Source organism: Camelina sativa, chromosome 18, assembly GCF_000633955.1.
Source record: "Camelina sativa cultivar DH55 chromosome 18, Cs, whole genome shotgun sequence".
Taxonomy (NCBI): Eukaryota; Viridiplantae; Streptophyta; class Magnoliopsida; order Brassicales; family Brassicaceae; genus Camelina; species Camelina sativa.
In genome coordinates this window covers 17,950,424-17,966,640 of record NC_025702.1, presented here as the reverse complement: position 1 = coordinate 17,966,640, position 16,217 = coordinate 17,950,424, and the positions used below count along the sequence as shown (strand labels likewise).

General features: G+C 36.8%; 2 protein-coding genes and 2 long non-coding RNA genes across 25 annotated transcripts; 3 read left to right on the top strand and 1 right to left on the bottom strand.

Moving 5' to 3' along the window:
- LOC104762330 lies at window positions 7-8,096 on the top strand. Of its 13 annotated transcripts, none has more exons than XR_763449.1 (31): window positions 7-153; window positions 297-419; window positions 498-659; window positions 731-820; window positions 969-1,068; window positions 1,172-1,299; window positions 1,384-1,568; window positions 1,652-2,223; window positions 2,904-3,036; window positions 3,147-3,255; window positions 3,357-3,451; window positions 3,617-3,699; window positions 3,773-3,886; window positions 4,009-4,134; window positions 4,276-4,363; window positions 4,453-4,543; window positions 4,670-4,788; window positions 4,886-5,030; window positions 5,129-5,197; window positions 5,334-5,500; window positions 5,581-5,615; window positions 5,702-5,806; window positions 5,932-6,093; window positions 6,198-6,344; window positions 6,524-6,579; window positions 6,921-7,033; window positions 7,125-7,372; window positions 7,510-7,618; window positions 7,718-7,742; window positions 7,853-7,928; window positions 8,075-8,096. It is a non-coding gene; the product is annotated as an uncharacterized LOC104762330 (long non-coding RNA). The 13 variants fall into 13 exon arrangements; XR_763454.2 differs by lacking the exon at window positions 8,075-8,096 and having other exon boundaries at window positions 7,125-7,186; window positions 7,304-7,372; window positions 7,853-7,943; XR_763462.2 differs by lacking the exon at window positions 8,075-8,096 and having other exon boundaries at window positions 742-820; window positions 7,853-7,943.
- On the top strand, window positions 8,707-9,106 carry LOC104762329. Its single transcript, XR_763447.1, has 3 exons — window positions 8,707-8,718; window positions 8,832-8,911; window positions 9,015-9,106. It is a non-coding gene; the product is annotated as an uncharacterized LOC104762329 (long non-coding RNA).
- Window positions 9,456-12,063, top strand: LOC104762327 (mitochondrial inner membrane protein OXA1-like). 10 transcript variants are annotated; one of them, XR_002036601.1, is made up of 11 exons: window positions 9,456-9,597; window positions 9,682-9,752; window positions 9,845-9,930; window positions 10,012-10,200; window positions 10,294-10,317; window positions 10,400-10,453; window positions 10,647-10,694; window positions 10,819-10,877; window positions 11,123-11,196; window positions 11,270-11,391; window positions 11,486-12,063. XR_002036601.1 is itself a non-coding variant. In XM_019240500.1 (10 exons), exons 5-10 carry the CDS (start codon window positions 10,386-10,388, stop codon window positions 11,486-11,488), a joined length of 294 nt encoding a protein of 97 aa, XP_019096045.1. In that variant the 5' UTR covers window positions 9,456-9,597; window positions 9,682-9,752; window positions 9,845-9,930; window positions 10,012-10,200; window positions 10,294-10,385; the 3' UTR covers window positions 11,489-12,063. The 10 variants fall into 10 exon arrangements, 3 of the variants coding, with proteins under 3 accessions (XP_019096045.1, XP_019096044.1, XP_010483897.1); XR_763445.1 differs by having other exon boundaries at window positions 9,456-9,549; window positions 10,294-10,453; XR_763446.1 differs by having other exon boundaries at window positions 10,294-10,453; window positions 10,819-10,846; window positions 11,300-11,391.
- On the bottom strand, window positions 12,156-13,117 carry LOC104762326 (protein BROTHER of FT and TFL 1-like). Its single transcript, XM_010485594.1, has 4 exons — window positions 12,887-13,117; window positions 12,721-12,782; window positions 12,593-12,633; window positions 12,156-12,426 (listed from the first exon to the last, which is right to left on the bottom strand). The coding sequence occupies exons 1-4, from the start codon at window positions 13,085-13,087 to the stop codon at window positions 12,197-12,199; spliced, it is 534 nt and encodes a 177-aa protein (XP_010483896.1). The 5' UTR covers window positions 13,088-13,117; the 3' UTR covers window positions 12,156-12,196.

Below are 16,217 nucleotides of genomic sequence, written 5' to 3'. Positions count from 1 at the left end.
TTATGTTTATATTGCAGGGAAAGTGGATTTAGATCTAACACGCTCTTGGATTGGTGATTGGTGAAGATATCCTAACTGCTATGGCTACAGAGCTCTCTGGTCTTGTGTGTGTCTTTACTTCTCACTTTCTCAGACTTTGAATTTTGTAATTTGGTAAGCTTGTTACTAAAGTTGCTCTTGTGTTTGGTCTCTGAGCTTCCCTACTCTCTCTCTCTCTGCCTTAGTTTCTTTCATCTTTGAGATGAATGGATTTCTAAAATTCTAACATCTAATTTTACACATGTTGTTGTTGCTAGGTCTTGTCTTTGTCTAACAGCGGGAGGGAGATGTTTCAATCCAAAGCACGAACGGGCCAATTTCTAAAGAGGAATTAGCAATGACGACAACGACGACGAGCCCCTTCTTCTTCTTCTTGTTTGGTACTCTCTGATCTCTCTTTTTCCATCCTTCTTCTTCTTCTTTTCAATTCTAATACTTGTCTGATTTTTGTTTTTAAGGTTTTTTTAAAGAAGATTGCGAAGCCATCATCGAGACGTGTATGTATGTATGAAGCCGCCAGAACTAAGGAGGAGAGATTGTGTGTCTGCTACCATGTTCTTGCTAATTCCTCACCCACCAATTCAACTCCTCTCTCTCTGTCCTCCTCCTCCTCCTCCATGGTTTGTTTTTGCTTCTTCTTCTTTTTCGTTTTTGATCTCTGTTGATTGGTTATTTTTTCTTTCTTTTGAAGCGACGAAGTAGATTCAGAACACGGTCGCTACGCTAGGGTTTGAAGAGTTGACGAAGAAGATTCAGAAACAACACTACTTCCCCCTTAACAGTAACAACATCAAATTTGTTCTCTTTTATGTTCTGTTTTACGATTATCCACCTTATACTCTTTTTATGTTATGTATCGTATTATCTTGTCTCTACTCTCATCAGAATCCAACCGTTGACTTAATTTTCTTGTGTTTTGTTTCTCGCAGATTGAACCATCCCATACCTTTTGCTACCCTAGATGCCGACGAGCTAGCTCTCTGGTGCTCATCCTGCTCCTCCTGAAGTACGACAGAGCTCTCTTGTTTGGTGTGTGTCTTTACTTGTTGGAATATGTAATTTGGTAAGCTTACTATTACTAAAGTTTCTCTTGTATTTGGTTTCTGAGCTTTTTTACTTTCTTGTGTGTTAGGTTTAAAGTGCAGCCGGGAAAGTGGATTTGGTTGGATCTTCCAATCATAACACGCTTTTGGATCTCTGATTGGAGAGAACCCCTTCAATGTTAAAGTTGCTCAAGTGGATGAAACATGGAACTCTCAGGTACGACTAGCCTATCAGAAAATCTTTATTGTTACTGCAAAGTTGTATTACTCTCAATTCTAACTACTCTGTTCTATGTTGTAGCCATTTATATTGGTGGAAAGCTTCTTCTCCCACGGCCCCCATGCATTTGGTCTCCATAACCCTTTCAAATCTCCACTGGTTTGTTCTATATAGAACGAAGGTCATGTTTTTTTGTACAGATACCTCTTGTAAGGAGATGGAGATATATCTCGACAAAGGCAGCTCATATGCTCACCGTACCTAAGGTAACACATTCGTTCTATATGTTTGTATTTGGTGATAACTCTGTTTTGTGCCTTTTTTTTATCCATAGATCTGTGTGATGCAGGTAACAATGGTTAGACCATTTAATTTCCCGCTGGAGATGCCACTACTTCAACCAATGGGGGCCATTATAATGGGAAAAATGACATTTAAATCATGAACTTTCAAATTGTGGTCATTTAAACCATGGACTTTGTTGTAGGCCATTTAAAACATCAACTTTTGTTGACTAGTTCTTTTAAACATTAAGTTTTGTTGACCAAGCCAAAAAATACATATCGTTAAATCCGATAACCAGGTAACTAACAGATGTTCGTTAACACTCTCCGTTAGTGACAAAACGACATCGTTTTGATGAAAATTTTAGTTCGAGAAAAATGTTATTTAAACCATGATTTTTTAAATTGAGGCCTTATAAACCATGAATTTTCAAATATAGGCCATTTAAACTATGAACTTTGTTGTAGGCCATTTAAAACATCAACATTCATTGACAAGATTTTTTAGACATCAAGTCAAACTATTAAGTTTGCTAACATGTCTTACTTCAGTCGATCACAAGGGCGAATACAAGGATCAAGATCACGAGCACAAAAACATCATAAGGGTCACAAACAAAAGCACAACAAAGATGAGGTAAAATAACGCATCGAAAACCTAGAATCTTAAATAGATTGATTAATTCTGTGAAATAAAAATAAGGTGATCAATCTTTCAAACTCCAATGTGACATCCTAATAAATATATCACGTATTTTGTTAGCATAATTAATGTCATATCGTGTTTAGATTAGTCAACGAAACTTAATGTCTAAAAAGTCTCATTCATTGAAAGTTGATGTTTTAAATGGCTTAAAACAAAGTTCATGGTTTAAATGACCTAAATTTGAAAGTTTATGGTTTAAATGGCCTCAGTTTAAAAGTTTATGGTTTAAATGGTATTTTTCTCAAACTAAATTTTTTATCAAAACGATGTCGTTTTGTCACTAACGGAGAGTGTCAATGGTAGAGTAATGTCTGTTAGTTGCTCGGTTATCGGATTTAACATCATGTTTTTTTGGCTTGGTCAACAAAACTTAATGTTTAAAAGAGTTAATCAACGAAAGTTGATGTTTTAAATGGCCTACAACAAAGTTCATGGTTTAAATGGCCACAATTTGAAAGTTCATGGTTTAAATGACATTTTTCCCCTACAAATCGGTAATTAACAAACCAAGGTAGTACGCATGTTAATTATTTCTTCACATTGAATAATAGTCTCTTCCTAATTGTATTGGTTCCATCTCTGTTTGAAATAATACAATTTTACTTGGCTAGGTAATCATTGTAATGGAGCTTTGGATTTGGGTGAAATGGAAGACTGTTGACTGGTGAAGAGCCGAGATGTTTGTTCAGTTGACTGGTGGACTTGAGGCTGCTGTTTGCAGAGAGCAAACTAAAAAAGGCCAAGGTTCGATCCTTCTTCTTGATATTACACGTTTTATTTTGAGATTTTAAAACTAAATTTAGGGAGGCGATAAATTGAGAGGGATCATCATCGGAGAGATTCGTTTTATTCAGGCGATTAGAGACACGAAGGTGATTGATCATGTTTGTTCGTGTGTGTGTTCAGCAGGCCTACAAAGGCTCAATAACAATAACTTCAGCCCATCAAACAAGACATGCCCAGGTGAATTTTTCAGCCCTTCTGTTTTTTTAATTAATAATTTAGAAAAATATTATTATATTTTGAAGAGTTTTTTTTATGTTTATTTATTTTGCCTTTCTCAGTCTCAGGGCAATTAAAATTTCTCAGGTCCGTGAAGGCGTAAATAGAGAGAGAAAGAGAGCACTGTGCATTCATCTTTGCACGCAGCTGTGTAACGGTACCAGCAGCAATTCATCTTCTCTACTCCACGGTTTTGTCTTCCCAATTTGTGGTTTTATGTGTTGTTGAGTAGCTGAGACATCACTCTCCTTGTGTTATTGTCTAATTTAGTCACTCTCCTTGTCATTTAATTTCTTGTTTGTCTCTTTTTTTTTTCCTACAGAGTTTTGGTGGCTTCCGTGCACTTTGCTACGCCGTAAGGACTCAAAAAAGTGCTCATAACTTGTACACATGATTGTTGCCAAGGTCTGCTTCTCTGAATCTTCATTCAAACAAGTGCTAATGTACTCTCTTTTTACACCTTGTCTCTTTTTGGTAGGTGCATTTTGGCCATTGACGATACACAAGGAGCCAAGTGAATAAGATCCCAAATGTTTGTTCACTTGACTGGAGGAAGGATGCTGCTTGCAGAGAGCCAAACTCAATGGCCAAGGTTCCCTTCTTCATTCTCTGTTTTTTTTTTTGTTTTTTGTTTATTTTACGCATTAGCGAATTAGCTTTGGTAGTACATGATGAGCCTTGACTGAACTGTGACTTATCATGGCTTTGTTGCAGATTGTACTCTTGATGAGCTAGTGAGATTGCTGGGCGGAGGAGAAGTATTTGGTACTCTCTGATCTAAAGAGGAAGCAAAAGACAACGAGTCCCTTGAAAAGACCTCTTCGGATACAATTACATTTGGTACTCTCACTTTCTCTCTTTTCATCCTCCTTCTCATGTTTCTTTGTTTACAATTAGACTTGGTACTCTCTACTCTCAGTTGGCTCTTTGTTTGCAATTCTCATATTTCTCTCTTTCTTTGTGATGTTCTGTGTCGAGTAGCGAGGCCAGAGATATGGGGCTGATTGAAATCGAAGACTGTTGGCTATGGAAGGTACATTACACAAGGAGCCAAGTGAAGAGCTCAGATGTATGTTCAGTTTTTTTCTCTGCTTTTTCTACCCTTGAGCTCAGTTTTGGGATTCTCTTGGTGGTTTTACTAATAAATGAGTCTCCCAGATGTTAGAAGGTTTCTTCAGTTCTATTAGTGACCAATCCGTTGGGATGGGGAGTCATTCGTGGAGTCAGACCAGATCAGCAGTTGGTCAAGGTATTTTTTTGTTTCTGTTTCGTCTCCTTATTCCTTAGTCCTTAGCATAATGGTTCTATAGTTGTTTCACTCTATCATTTTGGTTTGAATAGTACTGAAGTGTGGCTTTTCTTTGATATGCTGCAGATTGTACTTGATGAGCTACTGAAATTGGTGGGTGGATGAGAAAGTATCTGAGCTACATTTTCTTGTACTCAGAGCTGCATTCACCGGGCTACCAGCATTTCAGGTCCTCTCTCTCCATGGTTTGGCTTCCAATTTTGCTTATGTTCCTTTTTCCGTTTTGATCTCAATTGAGTGGTTTTCTAAGTTTTTTGTTTTTGGTTATTTGTCTTCTTTGAGACGAGAGATATGGAGGTAGTTGAAATCGATGACTGTTGGCCATGGAAGATACATTACAGAAGGAGCCAAGTGAAAAGCCAAGATGTTTGTTCTGTTGACTGGTGGACTCGAGGATGCTGCTTGCAGACCAAACTCAAAGGCCAAGGTTCGATTTTTTTTCTCTTTTTTTTTTGTTTTTTAATACTTGAGCTCAATGTAGGATTCTCTTGGCGGTTTTGCTAATATGTAAGAAGGTTTGTTCAGTCTGGTAGTAACCAAGCCGTTGGGATGGGAGTCATTCGTCGAGTCAGACCAGATCAGCAATTGACCAAGGTATCTTTTGTTTCTGTTTCATCTCCTTAGTCCTTCCACATATTTTTTCATAAGCCTAATGGTTTTTATAGTTGTTTCACTCTATCATTTTGGTTTGAATAGTACGAACGTGTTGCCTATCATGGATTTGATGCAGATTGAGCTAGTCAAATTGATGGGTGGAGGAGAAGTATCTGAGCTACACTTCCATATACTCGGAGCTGCATTCACCGGGTGACCAGCAATTCAGCTTCTCTCTCTCTCCTACACTGTTTGGCTTCCAATTCAGCTCCTCAGACATGGCATAAGTTTGATGACGCCAAGGTAATATGATATAACATTTCTATCTGATTTATGAGTTATATTGTTACTCACAGTACTGAAATCTCGATTTTGTTCTTCAGATGATTGGTGGGCTGAAAGTGCTCATGACAATAAGGTATCAAACACTTGTTTGTGATTCCTGGTTTCATTTCTTGTTCTGTAGTTTTACTTGATGTTATATTCCTCAACTCTGTTTTCCAGGGAAGTCTGGTGCCGAAGAAGTCAACTTTCCCTTCTGGTATAAAAAGCACCTACGGATTATGTTCACAGCAAGGGCCTTAAGCTCGGGATTTACTCAGATGTCGGGTAAGCTATTATTGCCTATGCTTCTAGAATCATAATTTCACAGCAGGTTAGAGGAATAAATTTTACACTTTTCCTAGTGCTTGAACATGAATGAACATTAACCTTCTAATTGTTTTGGTTTATAGGTATTTTACCTGCAGCAAAAGCATGCCAGGTTCTTTAGGCCATGAGGAGCATGATGCCAATACCTTTGCAGAATGGGTGCGTTAGATGTCATTCTTGTATTCCCACATTCTTGTTAGACAACGAGTCCCTTGAAAAGACCTCTTCGGATACAATTACATTTGGTACTCTCTGATCTCACTTCCTCTCTTTTCATCCTCCTTCTTCTTCTTCTTCTTGTTTGCAGTTCTCATATTTCTCTTTCTTTGTGATGTCCTGTGTTGAGTAGCGAGGCGAGAGATATGGAGCTGGTTGAAATCGAAGATATGGAGTTTGGTAGGTGGCCATGAAAGTTGCATTACGGAAGGAGCCAAGTTAAGAGCCAAGATGTTTGTTCGGTTGAGGAGGCCGCTTGCCCTTGAGCTCAAAGGCCAAGGTTTGATTTTTTTTCCTTCTCTTTCTCTTTTTTATTGCCCTTGAGCTCAAATTAGGATTCTCTTGGCGGTTTTGCTAACAGGTGAGCCTCCCAATTGTTAGAAGGTATTTTTTGTTTCTTTATTCTTCTTCTTCTTAATCTGATTAATTAGGTTTCTTCTTCTTCTTCGTCTTATGCAGGTTTTTTGGAAGCCAATTTATGATCCGATCATCATCGCTCGCTCCCTCCTCCTACGGTTTGATTTCTAAATCTTAATTTTAATTACTTGTCCTTCTGTTGTTTTTGTAGATTGTGGTGGTGGATGGTGCTATCTATGATTGATCGCTGTTTTGCTCTCTCTTTTTGTTTTCTGAATGTCGTTTACTCTGCTTTCGTTATAGCTTCTGATACTTTCACTTTTGTCTTTCTAAAATTGAATTTACATTGTTATTTAATTCTCGTTGATTTAATCTTTGTAGAAGATGCTATGATAATTGTATGGCTTTGATTCATCCTTTTTCAAACATTGAATATGGATGGTTTTTAGGGTTTTTAATAAGGTAACTTACTATGTGCTTGTGTTTTTTTTTTTTTCAGGAAGAATTGAAGGAATGGGATAAGTACTGTCTCTATGATGCTTTGTGATGCTACTTACTAAGGTTGACGCTAGAGATGGAATTGTCTATGTATGATGTATACGACTCTACAAGGTTTAGTTTCTGATATTGTTGGAACAAAGTTACATGTTCACTTCTTAATTTTCACTTTGGTTCTCTTTACTTTTCGTGTTTGTTATTTCAGGTTTTGGATGCTTTTATCAACCAGTGATGGCTTTGACTGATCTTCCTCAAGCGTTCTCATGGGTTCCTTTGCTCTAAACTTATCTCTTTTATTTGTCTCTGAATATTCACTTTGGTTCTATGGTCTTCTTTTTCTTCTCATTACATGTTAATATATACTTGTCGTTTTTATCATTTCAGGTTTTGGATGATGCTTTTATCATTCAGTGATGGCTTTGACTGATGGGACTAGATCAGCAGTTGGCGAAGGTATTTTTTTTTTGTTTCTGTTTCATCTCCTTAGTCCTTAGTCGTTCGCCATATTTTTACATGCATAATGGGTTTTTATAGCTGTTTCGCTCTTATTATTTTTGGTTTCAATAGTACTGATCATTGATATGTTGCAGATTGTACATGATGAGCTAGTCAAATTGATGGGCGGAGGAGAAGTGTCTGAGCTACACTTCCTTGTACTCACCGGACTACCAGCATTTCTGCGCCTCTCTCTCCTCCACGGTTTGGCTTCCAATTTTGCTTATGTGCGTCTTTTCGTTTTGATCTCAGTTGGGTAGTTTTCTAATATCTGGTAGAACACGGTCGCCGGCTTTCATACAGTAACATCATCAAACTGATTTTGAAGGTATGTATGTTTATGTTACAGTTCTCCCTTCCCTTTATGTCAGAACTTTAAAAGAAATATATAAAAAATTGACGAAGCTTTTCTAATTCTATATTTCTTTTTGTGTGCAGATCGGTGATATGCTAGGGTTTGAAGATTTGACGAAGAAGATTCAGAACCGAAACAAAAGATGAACTTCACCTTACAGTAACAACATCAAACTGGTTCTCTTGTTACTCATTTTTATATATTACCCACTTTATACTCTTTTATGTTATGTATCTTATCACCTTCTCTCTACTCTCAGAATTCAACCTTTGACTTAACTTTTTGTGTTTTGTTTTTTTTTGCAGATTGAACCATTCCATACCTTTTTTGGCTATTTACCCTAGCTAGATGCCGAGGAGGAGCTATCTGGTGCTCATCCTGCTCAAATACTACAGAGCTTTGGTTTGTGTGTCTTTACTTCTCGGATTGAATTTTGTAATTTGGTAAGCTTCTTACTAAGGTGCTATTGTGTTTGGTATCTGAGATTTTTTACTTTCCTGTGTTATGTTTATAGTGCAGGGAAAGTGGATTGGATCTTCCAGCATATCATGCTTTCGGATCCTCTGAAATGGAGAGAATCTTTCAATATTAAAGTGGATGAAACAGGAACTCAGGTACTAGCCTACCAAAACCGTTCTACTTCGTACTGCCAATTTGTATCCGTCTCAAATTCTAACTTTTATTTTTCCTCTTTTCTATGTTGCAGCCTTTATATATGTGGACAGCTTCTCCCAGTGCCCTCAGCCTCCATAACCCTTTCAAATCTCCAGAGAGGTATCATATGGTTTGCTTGGGCCTTGGTGAATTCTCTATCAATTTCTTCTTGTTGAGTTATTATTTCTCAGTTTGTTATACATATGAAGATACGAAACTTATGTTCATGTTTTTATACAGAAGGTACTATGGAGATATCTTGCCAAAGACCAGCTCATATGCTCGCCTTACTAAGGTAACACAAAATCTATCTAAGTTTCCATTCTGATTACCAAATTGATGTCTGAATGTGATCCATTTAAAAGAGTGTCTTCATTTGACTTAATTTTTGTATTTTTGTTTTTGCAGATTGAGTCATTTCATACCTTTTGCTAACGTAGATGCCAAGGAGCTATCTGGTGCTCATCCTGCTGAAATACAAAGCTTTGGTGTGTGTGTTTACTTCTCAGATTGAATTATGTATTTGGTACTTAAAAGCTTCTTACTTAAGTTGCGGATGAACTTTTCTTCCGTGTTGTATTTATAGTGCAGGTAAAGTGGATTGGATCTTCTAATCATTACACGCATTTAGATCCTCTAAGTGGAGAACCTCTCATTAAATTTGCTGAAGTTGATGAAGCAGTAACTCAGGTGCGAGCCGAGCCTATCAAAACAGCTATTCGTACAAAGTGGTATTTGTATCAATTCTAACTTTGATCTTTCCTCTGTTCTATGTTGCAGCTATATATGCTCCAAATAGCTACCAGAAAGCTGCAGGAGAAGTCTTTGTCACACGGAAAACTGTTGCGGTGGTCAGGTACATGAATCTTTTTACCATTTTTACATTGGTCCCAACTTATCAGTTTCAACAGCTTTTTATAATTCTTAAAGGATTACCAATCATAACGTTTCTTGCTCAGAGGTGCCTATTTATACAGTTCATGTTTGTGTCTAGCTTTTTGAAATTACAATTTCAGAGTGTTTGTTCAGTTGACTAGTGGACTGGAGGAGGCTGCTTGAAGATCAAACTCAAAGGCCAAGGAAGCTGCTTGTAGATCAAACTAATATCGACAGGGTATCCAAGAAGGTTGGTATGATGGAGGAAGCATTGCGTTTCCAGTGATTCTTGTCACAAGTAATGTTAACTTGTTACACTTAATATGTGAAATTTTGATAATGACTCTTTGTGTTGTTCTGATGCTTTTTGTCTCTTCTGCAGCTGTCAGTGACTACAAACAGCATCTCCATTTTCAAAACTTGAGTGATGAAAAGAGAAACATACATCTAGAGGTATAGATTTGCACCAATGTAATTTTTCCTCCCTCAATAATCTTTTTCTTGTTCCCTCCTTAGTTACACTACACCTGTGTTGATTGCTGCAGGTGACAAGAGGTGGAAGACGAGTGGATATTTCAATCTATGACACATTGTGGTGGGTGATGTCATACCTCTCAACATTGGAAAGCAGGTAGGTGGTCTGTTCTATCCTTTTCATTTTATTTTTGTCCATAATACCATGTGCCTAATCGAAATTAAAATATATGTTTAGGTTCTTGCGGATGGAGTGCTTATATATGGCCACTCTCTTGCCCTTGATGAGATCTTGATGAGTTTAGCATGACTGGAGAGAGCAAAATCGTGTGTATTTTTCTTGTTTCCTATCATAATGAAAATTGTTGACTTTCTCGTCCCGCTATATGGTGAGTCAAGAGGTGGTGGTACAGCTTTGAGTGTCGAGGTTTGTGTTATTCTTCTTTGATCAACTATGTCATAGAAAGTTACTTAATTAACGTTTTATGTTGATCGCTTACTCTTAATTGGGTGTCAATAGGCATCGGGGAAACCGATTGTACTGGTAAGATGTGGAGAGCGAATGTAGGATCCTGAACCCTTTTATTCTGATCGAATGGCTGAACGAATTCTATGAATGGCAACAGAAGCTGTAAGTTCCTAATGGGAGATGTGCTTTTGTAGAGAAGGCAACAGAAGCTGTAAGTTCTTTCAACCATTACATTTTTTGTCTTGCTTGTGTGTTTACATACTCAGGTTCTGAAACAAATTTTGACATATAAAAGGAAAGCATAAGTCAATGAACTTTAACTTATATTTTTTGGCCTTTAAACTTGGTTCTCTATATTTGTGCCGTATACTGCATCCTTCAGTAGTCTATTCTATTATATGCAGCTGATGAAGCCACGGTTGGAGTCCATCCAGGAGGAAATGCAAAACAAGGTATGTTAACTTTGTTGTTATTACAGCCAAACATCTTTTTTGCTACTCTACCAATAGCTTTTGCACTTGATTTCTTTATCTACAAAAAAAAATCTCAATATCTTTCCCCCTTATTTGCGTTCAGGGCATGGACTCCGTTACGATGGCAGAAGGTAATAAAAAGATGAAGAATTTTTTTAAAGAGTAAGCTGCTTTAAAATTTAAACATCTCTTTGGAGTGATAATCAAGAATTCTGGACTAGTTATTAAAATTTTGGAGTGTATGTTAAAATTACCCCTCGTTGATCATAGTTGGGAAGCAAGTGCGCTATATGTGATATTATAGCTCGTCTTTTCTGCAGGCTGTTGAGTTGGTGTAGTGTCCTGACATTTTGAGTTTTTTGTTTGTTAATATGTCCAACTAACCATACAGTGTTTGTTTTTTATAGTTTACAGATATGGTGTCACTCCAATGAAAGGGATGCTTATTCAGGGAGCTCTGTTCCTCTGCTTTTTTCTTGCTGTAAGACCTTTTAATCTTGAAGATGCTTGTTGGGCTACGTTGTTTGTCTCAAATGAGTTAATTTTTTTCCTAGATTCTAAATATGGCAGAGCATTCCAAACAGGAGGGGCATTGTGGTTTACCGATCTAACAACTCCCGACAGCTTATACATCTTGCCGGTTATAACAGGACTGACATTCTTGATAACCGTTGAGGTACCGTTACTGCTAACTTAAATAACAATGTTGAAATCTTGGACATTTGTCAGACTTTACTAAAATGGCGTTTATGTGGGGTGATCAATGACAGTGATTAAGCGTCCTCAAGTGAAGAAGATGTTGCGCATACCTGAACTGCCTCCCAAGTCCTCCCAAGTCCTCCAGGTCAACAACCATCATTTGACCTGTTTTCAGCTCTGAAGAAAATGAAAGCCATGACGCAGAACCAGACACTGCCACTTCGCCAGCTGTAAACCCGATCGAGGGCAACATCGCCAGCTTCTTACGTTGAGTCCTGTAAGTAAGAAGCTCAAGGCTTTGGAAAGCCAAGTAAAGGGAAGGAAGAAGAACAGCTTACAGCAGCAAGAAGAGGTGTTCGATCCAAAGTGGTGCATACTATTTTTTGCTAAGAGAAAAATTTAACGAAGATTTTCGATTCAAAAAGTGGTGCATACTGTTACTAGCTACACACAGAGATTTTTATCATGAGAGCTGAAAAGCTGGAAAATTATGTGTTGTTTGGAACGATGATATTGTTTTGTTTTGATCAAATAGAGAATATAATACTGTTTCTTACAGAAACATTTTGTTGAATAACAGACACTCTTTTAATAATCTTGTTAAGTAAACAACAACGAAACCTGAAATAAATTGGATAGTTTTGAACAATATTGGAAGTGGTTAGATTTATTCTAACTGACCATCCATAACTTTTTTTTTTGTTTGTCAACAACCATCCATAATCTTTGTAGGTATATTGAACTTTATTGAATATAGGGTATATTTATATTGTATTAGTGGATTAATAAGAAGAACGTCGTCGAGGAGCAGTTTCACGTTGGGCGTTGAAGTAAACAGCAGTAACAGGTAGAGAAAGACCAAAGTAAGAAGAGAACGCATTTGTGTTGAAGCACTCTCTTGTTTCCGGTGCTGCCTTCACTGTTTGCCTTCCGCTCTGTTTGAACAGCACAAAGACGTATCTGTGTATTCCCGCCACCGGTTTAGGTGATTCGAATCTCACTATCTCTCTCCCTGCAAATCAATCAAACCATTCATCAACATACATACATCATTACTTGTCCTCTCTTAGTCCAAAAATGTGTTTGCTTGAGGATGTATTTTGAGTTTTTGACCAAAGATGTTGATGTGAATCAAAAGTCTATGTACATGCATGTGTTATGATGTGATTTATTCTTACCGAAGGAAGCATCAGTTGTCCCGGGAATGTCTGTCACCATCCTGAATTTGATGAACATTAAAGTAAATATTATACATTGTACGTTGTTATATACGAAAAGAAATATGCTATATATCTAACCGACCTACCAATGAAGATATTCACGCATATAAGGATTAGTAGGACTAGGGGCATCGGGGTCTATCATGATCTTTCGAGTGAAAAAGAAAAGCAAAAGATTAACGTTAGAATAGAGGACTACGTAAGTACAATTAACATAGATACTTTAGTTTTAGAAGAAAGATGATTACGTACTAAGGTGAAGAATGAACGTAGATCTTGGCCACCGACCTCAACGCGAGGCTTAGATTGGAGAAGAGAAGGCGCGAGCTCGTGACCGTTAGAGACGATTGTGTTGGAACTGAAAGTGACTCTCATTGTCACGCTTGGATTGAACATTTCTAGAACATCTCCTATAACTCTTCCCACTACTAGTGGTTCTATTTCTCTTGACATTTTCTCTTTTGCTTCCAATGTGTTTGTGTTTGTGATGATGATGGTTTCTTGAGAATGAACCAATATGTGACAGCTTTTTATAGGCTAACAAAAGAATCTCGAGACTTGGCACAAATAGGAAGATAAAAGGGGATTTTGTGTGTATATCTACTAGATTAATTTAGATAGATAGTTTTCCATATAAGCTCTATTATTTTACTATTTGACATTGTCATCATCATTAGACATTGTAAAATATCTTACGTGTAATTTCTAACCATATTGTACTTACATTCTTATAATTGGTTAAGCTACAATTTCTTCTTACCATAATTGTTTAACCATTTAAGAAAAAAATCTATTTTAAACAAGGATAATAATTTCAACACAAGAAGAAATAATTTTTGTAAATGCATTTGGCTGTCAACATAAGATTTATTTATCAACTAATTTTAAAAAAAAATATAAATACAAACATCAAGACAGAAATTCAAAATTATCTTCACGTTTTGTTTTGTTTTTTTTTATAATAAAAACAGTAAATAATTTTCGTACCCATTACAATCAGAATATTCGATCGACCAAATGGAGAAAAGAATACGCCTGCGTGTCGATGCAAAATGAAAACCAGATACTGTGATGATTGGCTTATGAATTGATTTGTAGATATTATTGGCTTATGAATTGATTTGTAGATATTCCAAATAATTTAACAAGAACTGAAGAGATAATTTGATAAAACAACAATACAATTCAAAAAGAAAAGAATCTGCTTTATAAAGACAAAGAATCTAATTGGACACTTTCTAGTTTCTAGTCATAGAATCCACATGGAGAGTTTCGTTTCTCATCATATATTTAGATGCTCAAATCCAATACGTGGCCCAAACACAATGCCACCTTAATTTTATGTATATGCTTGTTTCTGTAGCCATTTTTGTCAATAAATCTTGTAACTATTATCGTTGAATAGAGACATATTTTAGTGTGTTTGTTCTGTAACAATCATATCGTATATATCTCTATACCAGTACTTTTTTATATAAAATAATAAATTCCAGTATTCTTTTTGAGGCTGATCAAATTGATAACATAATAACCAACTGCACATAGATTTCAATAATTTTTGACTAAATTTATGAATATAATGATAACATAATAACCAAGTGCACACATAGATTCTAGTTGACGACATAAACCACAACTAAAAATTTTGTCTGCATGGAATCTAACACGTTGATGATTTGATTGGTGCTGACATAGTAACATATTCTAGCTTTTAGCCTAACTCAAAACAGTATTAAGGAAATGTTTCTTCGTGTCGTTAGAACATTTATAAAGCAAATACAAACTTTTTATATTATATCGTGGACATATTTGGAGTCAAAACTATGAGTAAATCACTAACATGTGATTTGACTTGGAACACACGTACGGATGGCAATATAGGATCATAAAATTTATAATATTGAACTGAACCAAATTTTAGATAGAGCATAGAAAATGTCAAATGGTGTTCGAATTTGAGCCTCGACCATATTAGGCAAAACTATAATTCTAGGGACGCACTCTTATCTTTTTGCATGTGAATCTCTGAAGAAGCAATAGTTGCTTGACGATATTTCAAATATTAAGAAAGGTGGCATTGTTAAAACACTACAAAAAAAACACGCATTTTGCGATGGAAGAATATGTAGCGAATCCCTCGCAAAACGACAAAAGCGTCGCTTTTCGCAAATCGGCCAGTGTCGCAAATCTCTCGCAACTTTTGCGAGGGAAAATATTCTCTCGCATACTAATCGTAAATTGTGAGGACATATTTAAAAAGCAATTTCCTCGCAAATGTGGTATCTAGTAACTCTCTCGCAAATTTGCGATGCTTTTGCAATTATTTTTTCCGTCGCAAATAATAATAATGGTATAAAAAAAATTAAAATTTTAATTGCCAGTTAGCTTAATTAGGATCTAACCGGCAATTTGAATTAAATTTGTAATTAAGATTAAACCTGCAATTAGAATTAAACTTTATAAGTTATGCAAATTAAACATTACACATTACAAGGGAGATCAAGTGTTCATTACAAATTAAACATTAAACATTAGAAGGGAGATCAAGTGTTCTAAGCTAAACAGTACACATTACACATTACACATTAAGAGAAAGAGAGGGAGTCAGGTTGCTTGGCCGCAGGTAGCTTCTCCGCCAGTTGCCTCATCGGTGGTTGTGTTTCCGGCAGCTGGATCCTCTCGGCGAAACCTTGCAGCAAACTCTGGATCTTTCTCTGCAAGATAATCAAAGTAAGCATCATAACTATGCATCTTCTCCAACTGAGTCGCCTGACTTACGAGGGTAGCTTCGGCAGCAGCAAGCTTTCCAGCTAGATCATTTGTATCTTCAGTAGGAGGAGGCGGTTGTCTAATGTGAGTTGATGATGCTTCTGCTTGCAAGTTCCCAACCCCATATATCCGGTTCTTTTTCTTTGGAGCAACCTGCCAACATAAGAGAGACACACCAACATAAACAACCGTTAGACATTTAGACATTGATAAAAAGAGAAACTATAACACACCAACATAAACAATGAACTTGCAAGAAGAGAAACTTGCAAAAAGTAAGCAACATATAAACACACCAACAATTACCTCAGCATATATTTGGTTCTTTGCGGTAAGAGATAACCCGCCGGAAGCACTGCTCTCCACATTATCCCTAGAGAGTAGCAAAGATTCAGCTTCAGCTATCCTCGATGACACTTGATGGTAGACTTTCTCAGACATTCCATCAACGAAAGACCCATCAGGTTTCCTATGAGTCTCTTCTAGGACAAGCAGGAAATCAGGTAGTGGATCACTGGTCTTCTCAGACTAACACAAGAGTTAGACAGTGATCAATGCTCATAAACAGTGAATAAACAAGTCTTAACTAAATAACTTTAAGAAAAATACTTACATGCTTTCGTGCTCGGGCTTTAAAAGATGTCTGACCAGATCGGTGTTTGTGTATTCCGGGGCCATCAGGATCACTGTAACGAGCATTACGACTGTTGATACTCTTTGCTTCTGACTTTGGTTCAAGCCAAAACTTGACCAAGCCTTCCCATACTGTAGGATCAAGCCACCGCGGCATTGCTTCATCACCTTTTCGCTTCCA

Coding starts and splice junctions, on each gene's coding strand:
- LOC104762327 (XM_019240499.1), top strand. Junction 10,695..10,818: donor AGGAGGAAATGCAAAACAAG/GTATGTTAACTT, acceptor ATTTGCGTTCAG/GGCATGGACTCCGTTACGAT. Junction 11,197..11,269: donor TCCTCTGCTTTTTTCTTGCT/GTAAGACCTTTT, acceptor TTTTTTTCCTAG/ATTCTAAATATGGCAGAGCA.
- LOC104762326 (XM_010485594.1), bottom strand. CDS start 13,087: ATGTCAAGAGAAATAGAACCACTAGTAGTGGGAAGAGTTATAGGAGAT. Junction 12,783..12,886: donor TACGTTCATTCTTCACCTTA/GTACGTAATCAT, acceptor TTCACTCGAAAG/ATCATGATAGACCCCGATGC. Junction 12,427..12,592: donor GACAACTGATGCTTCCTTCG/GTAAGAATAAAT, acceptor ATTGATTTGCAG/GGAGAGAGATAGTGAGATTC.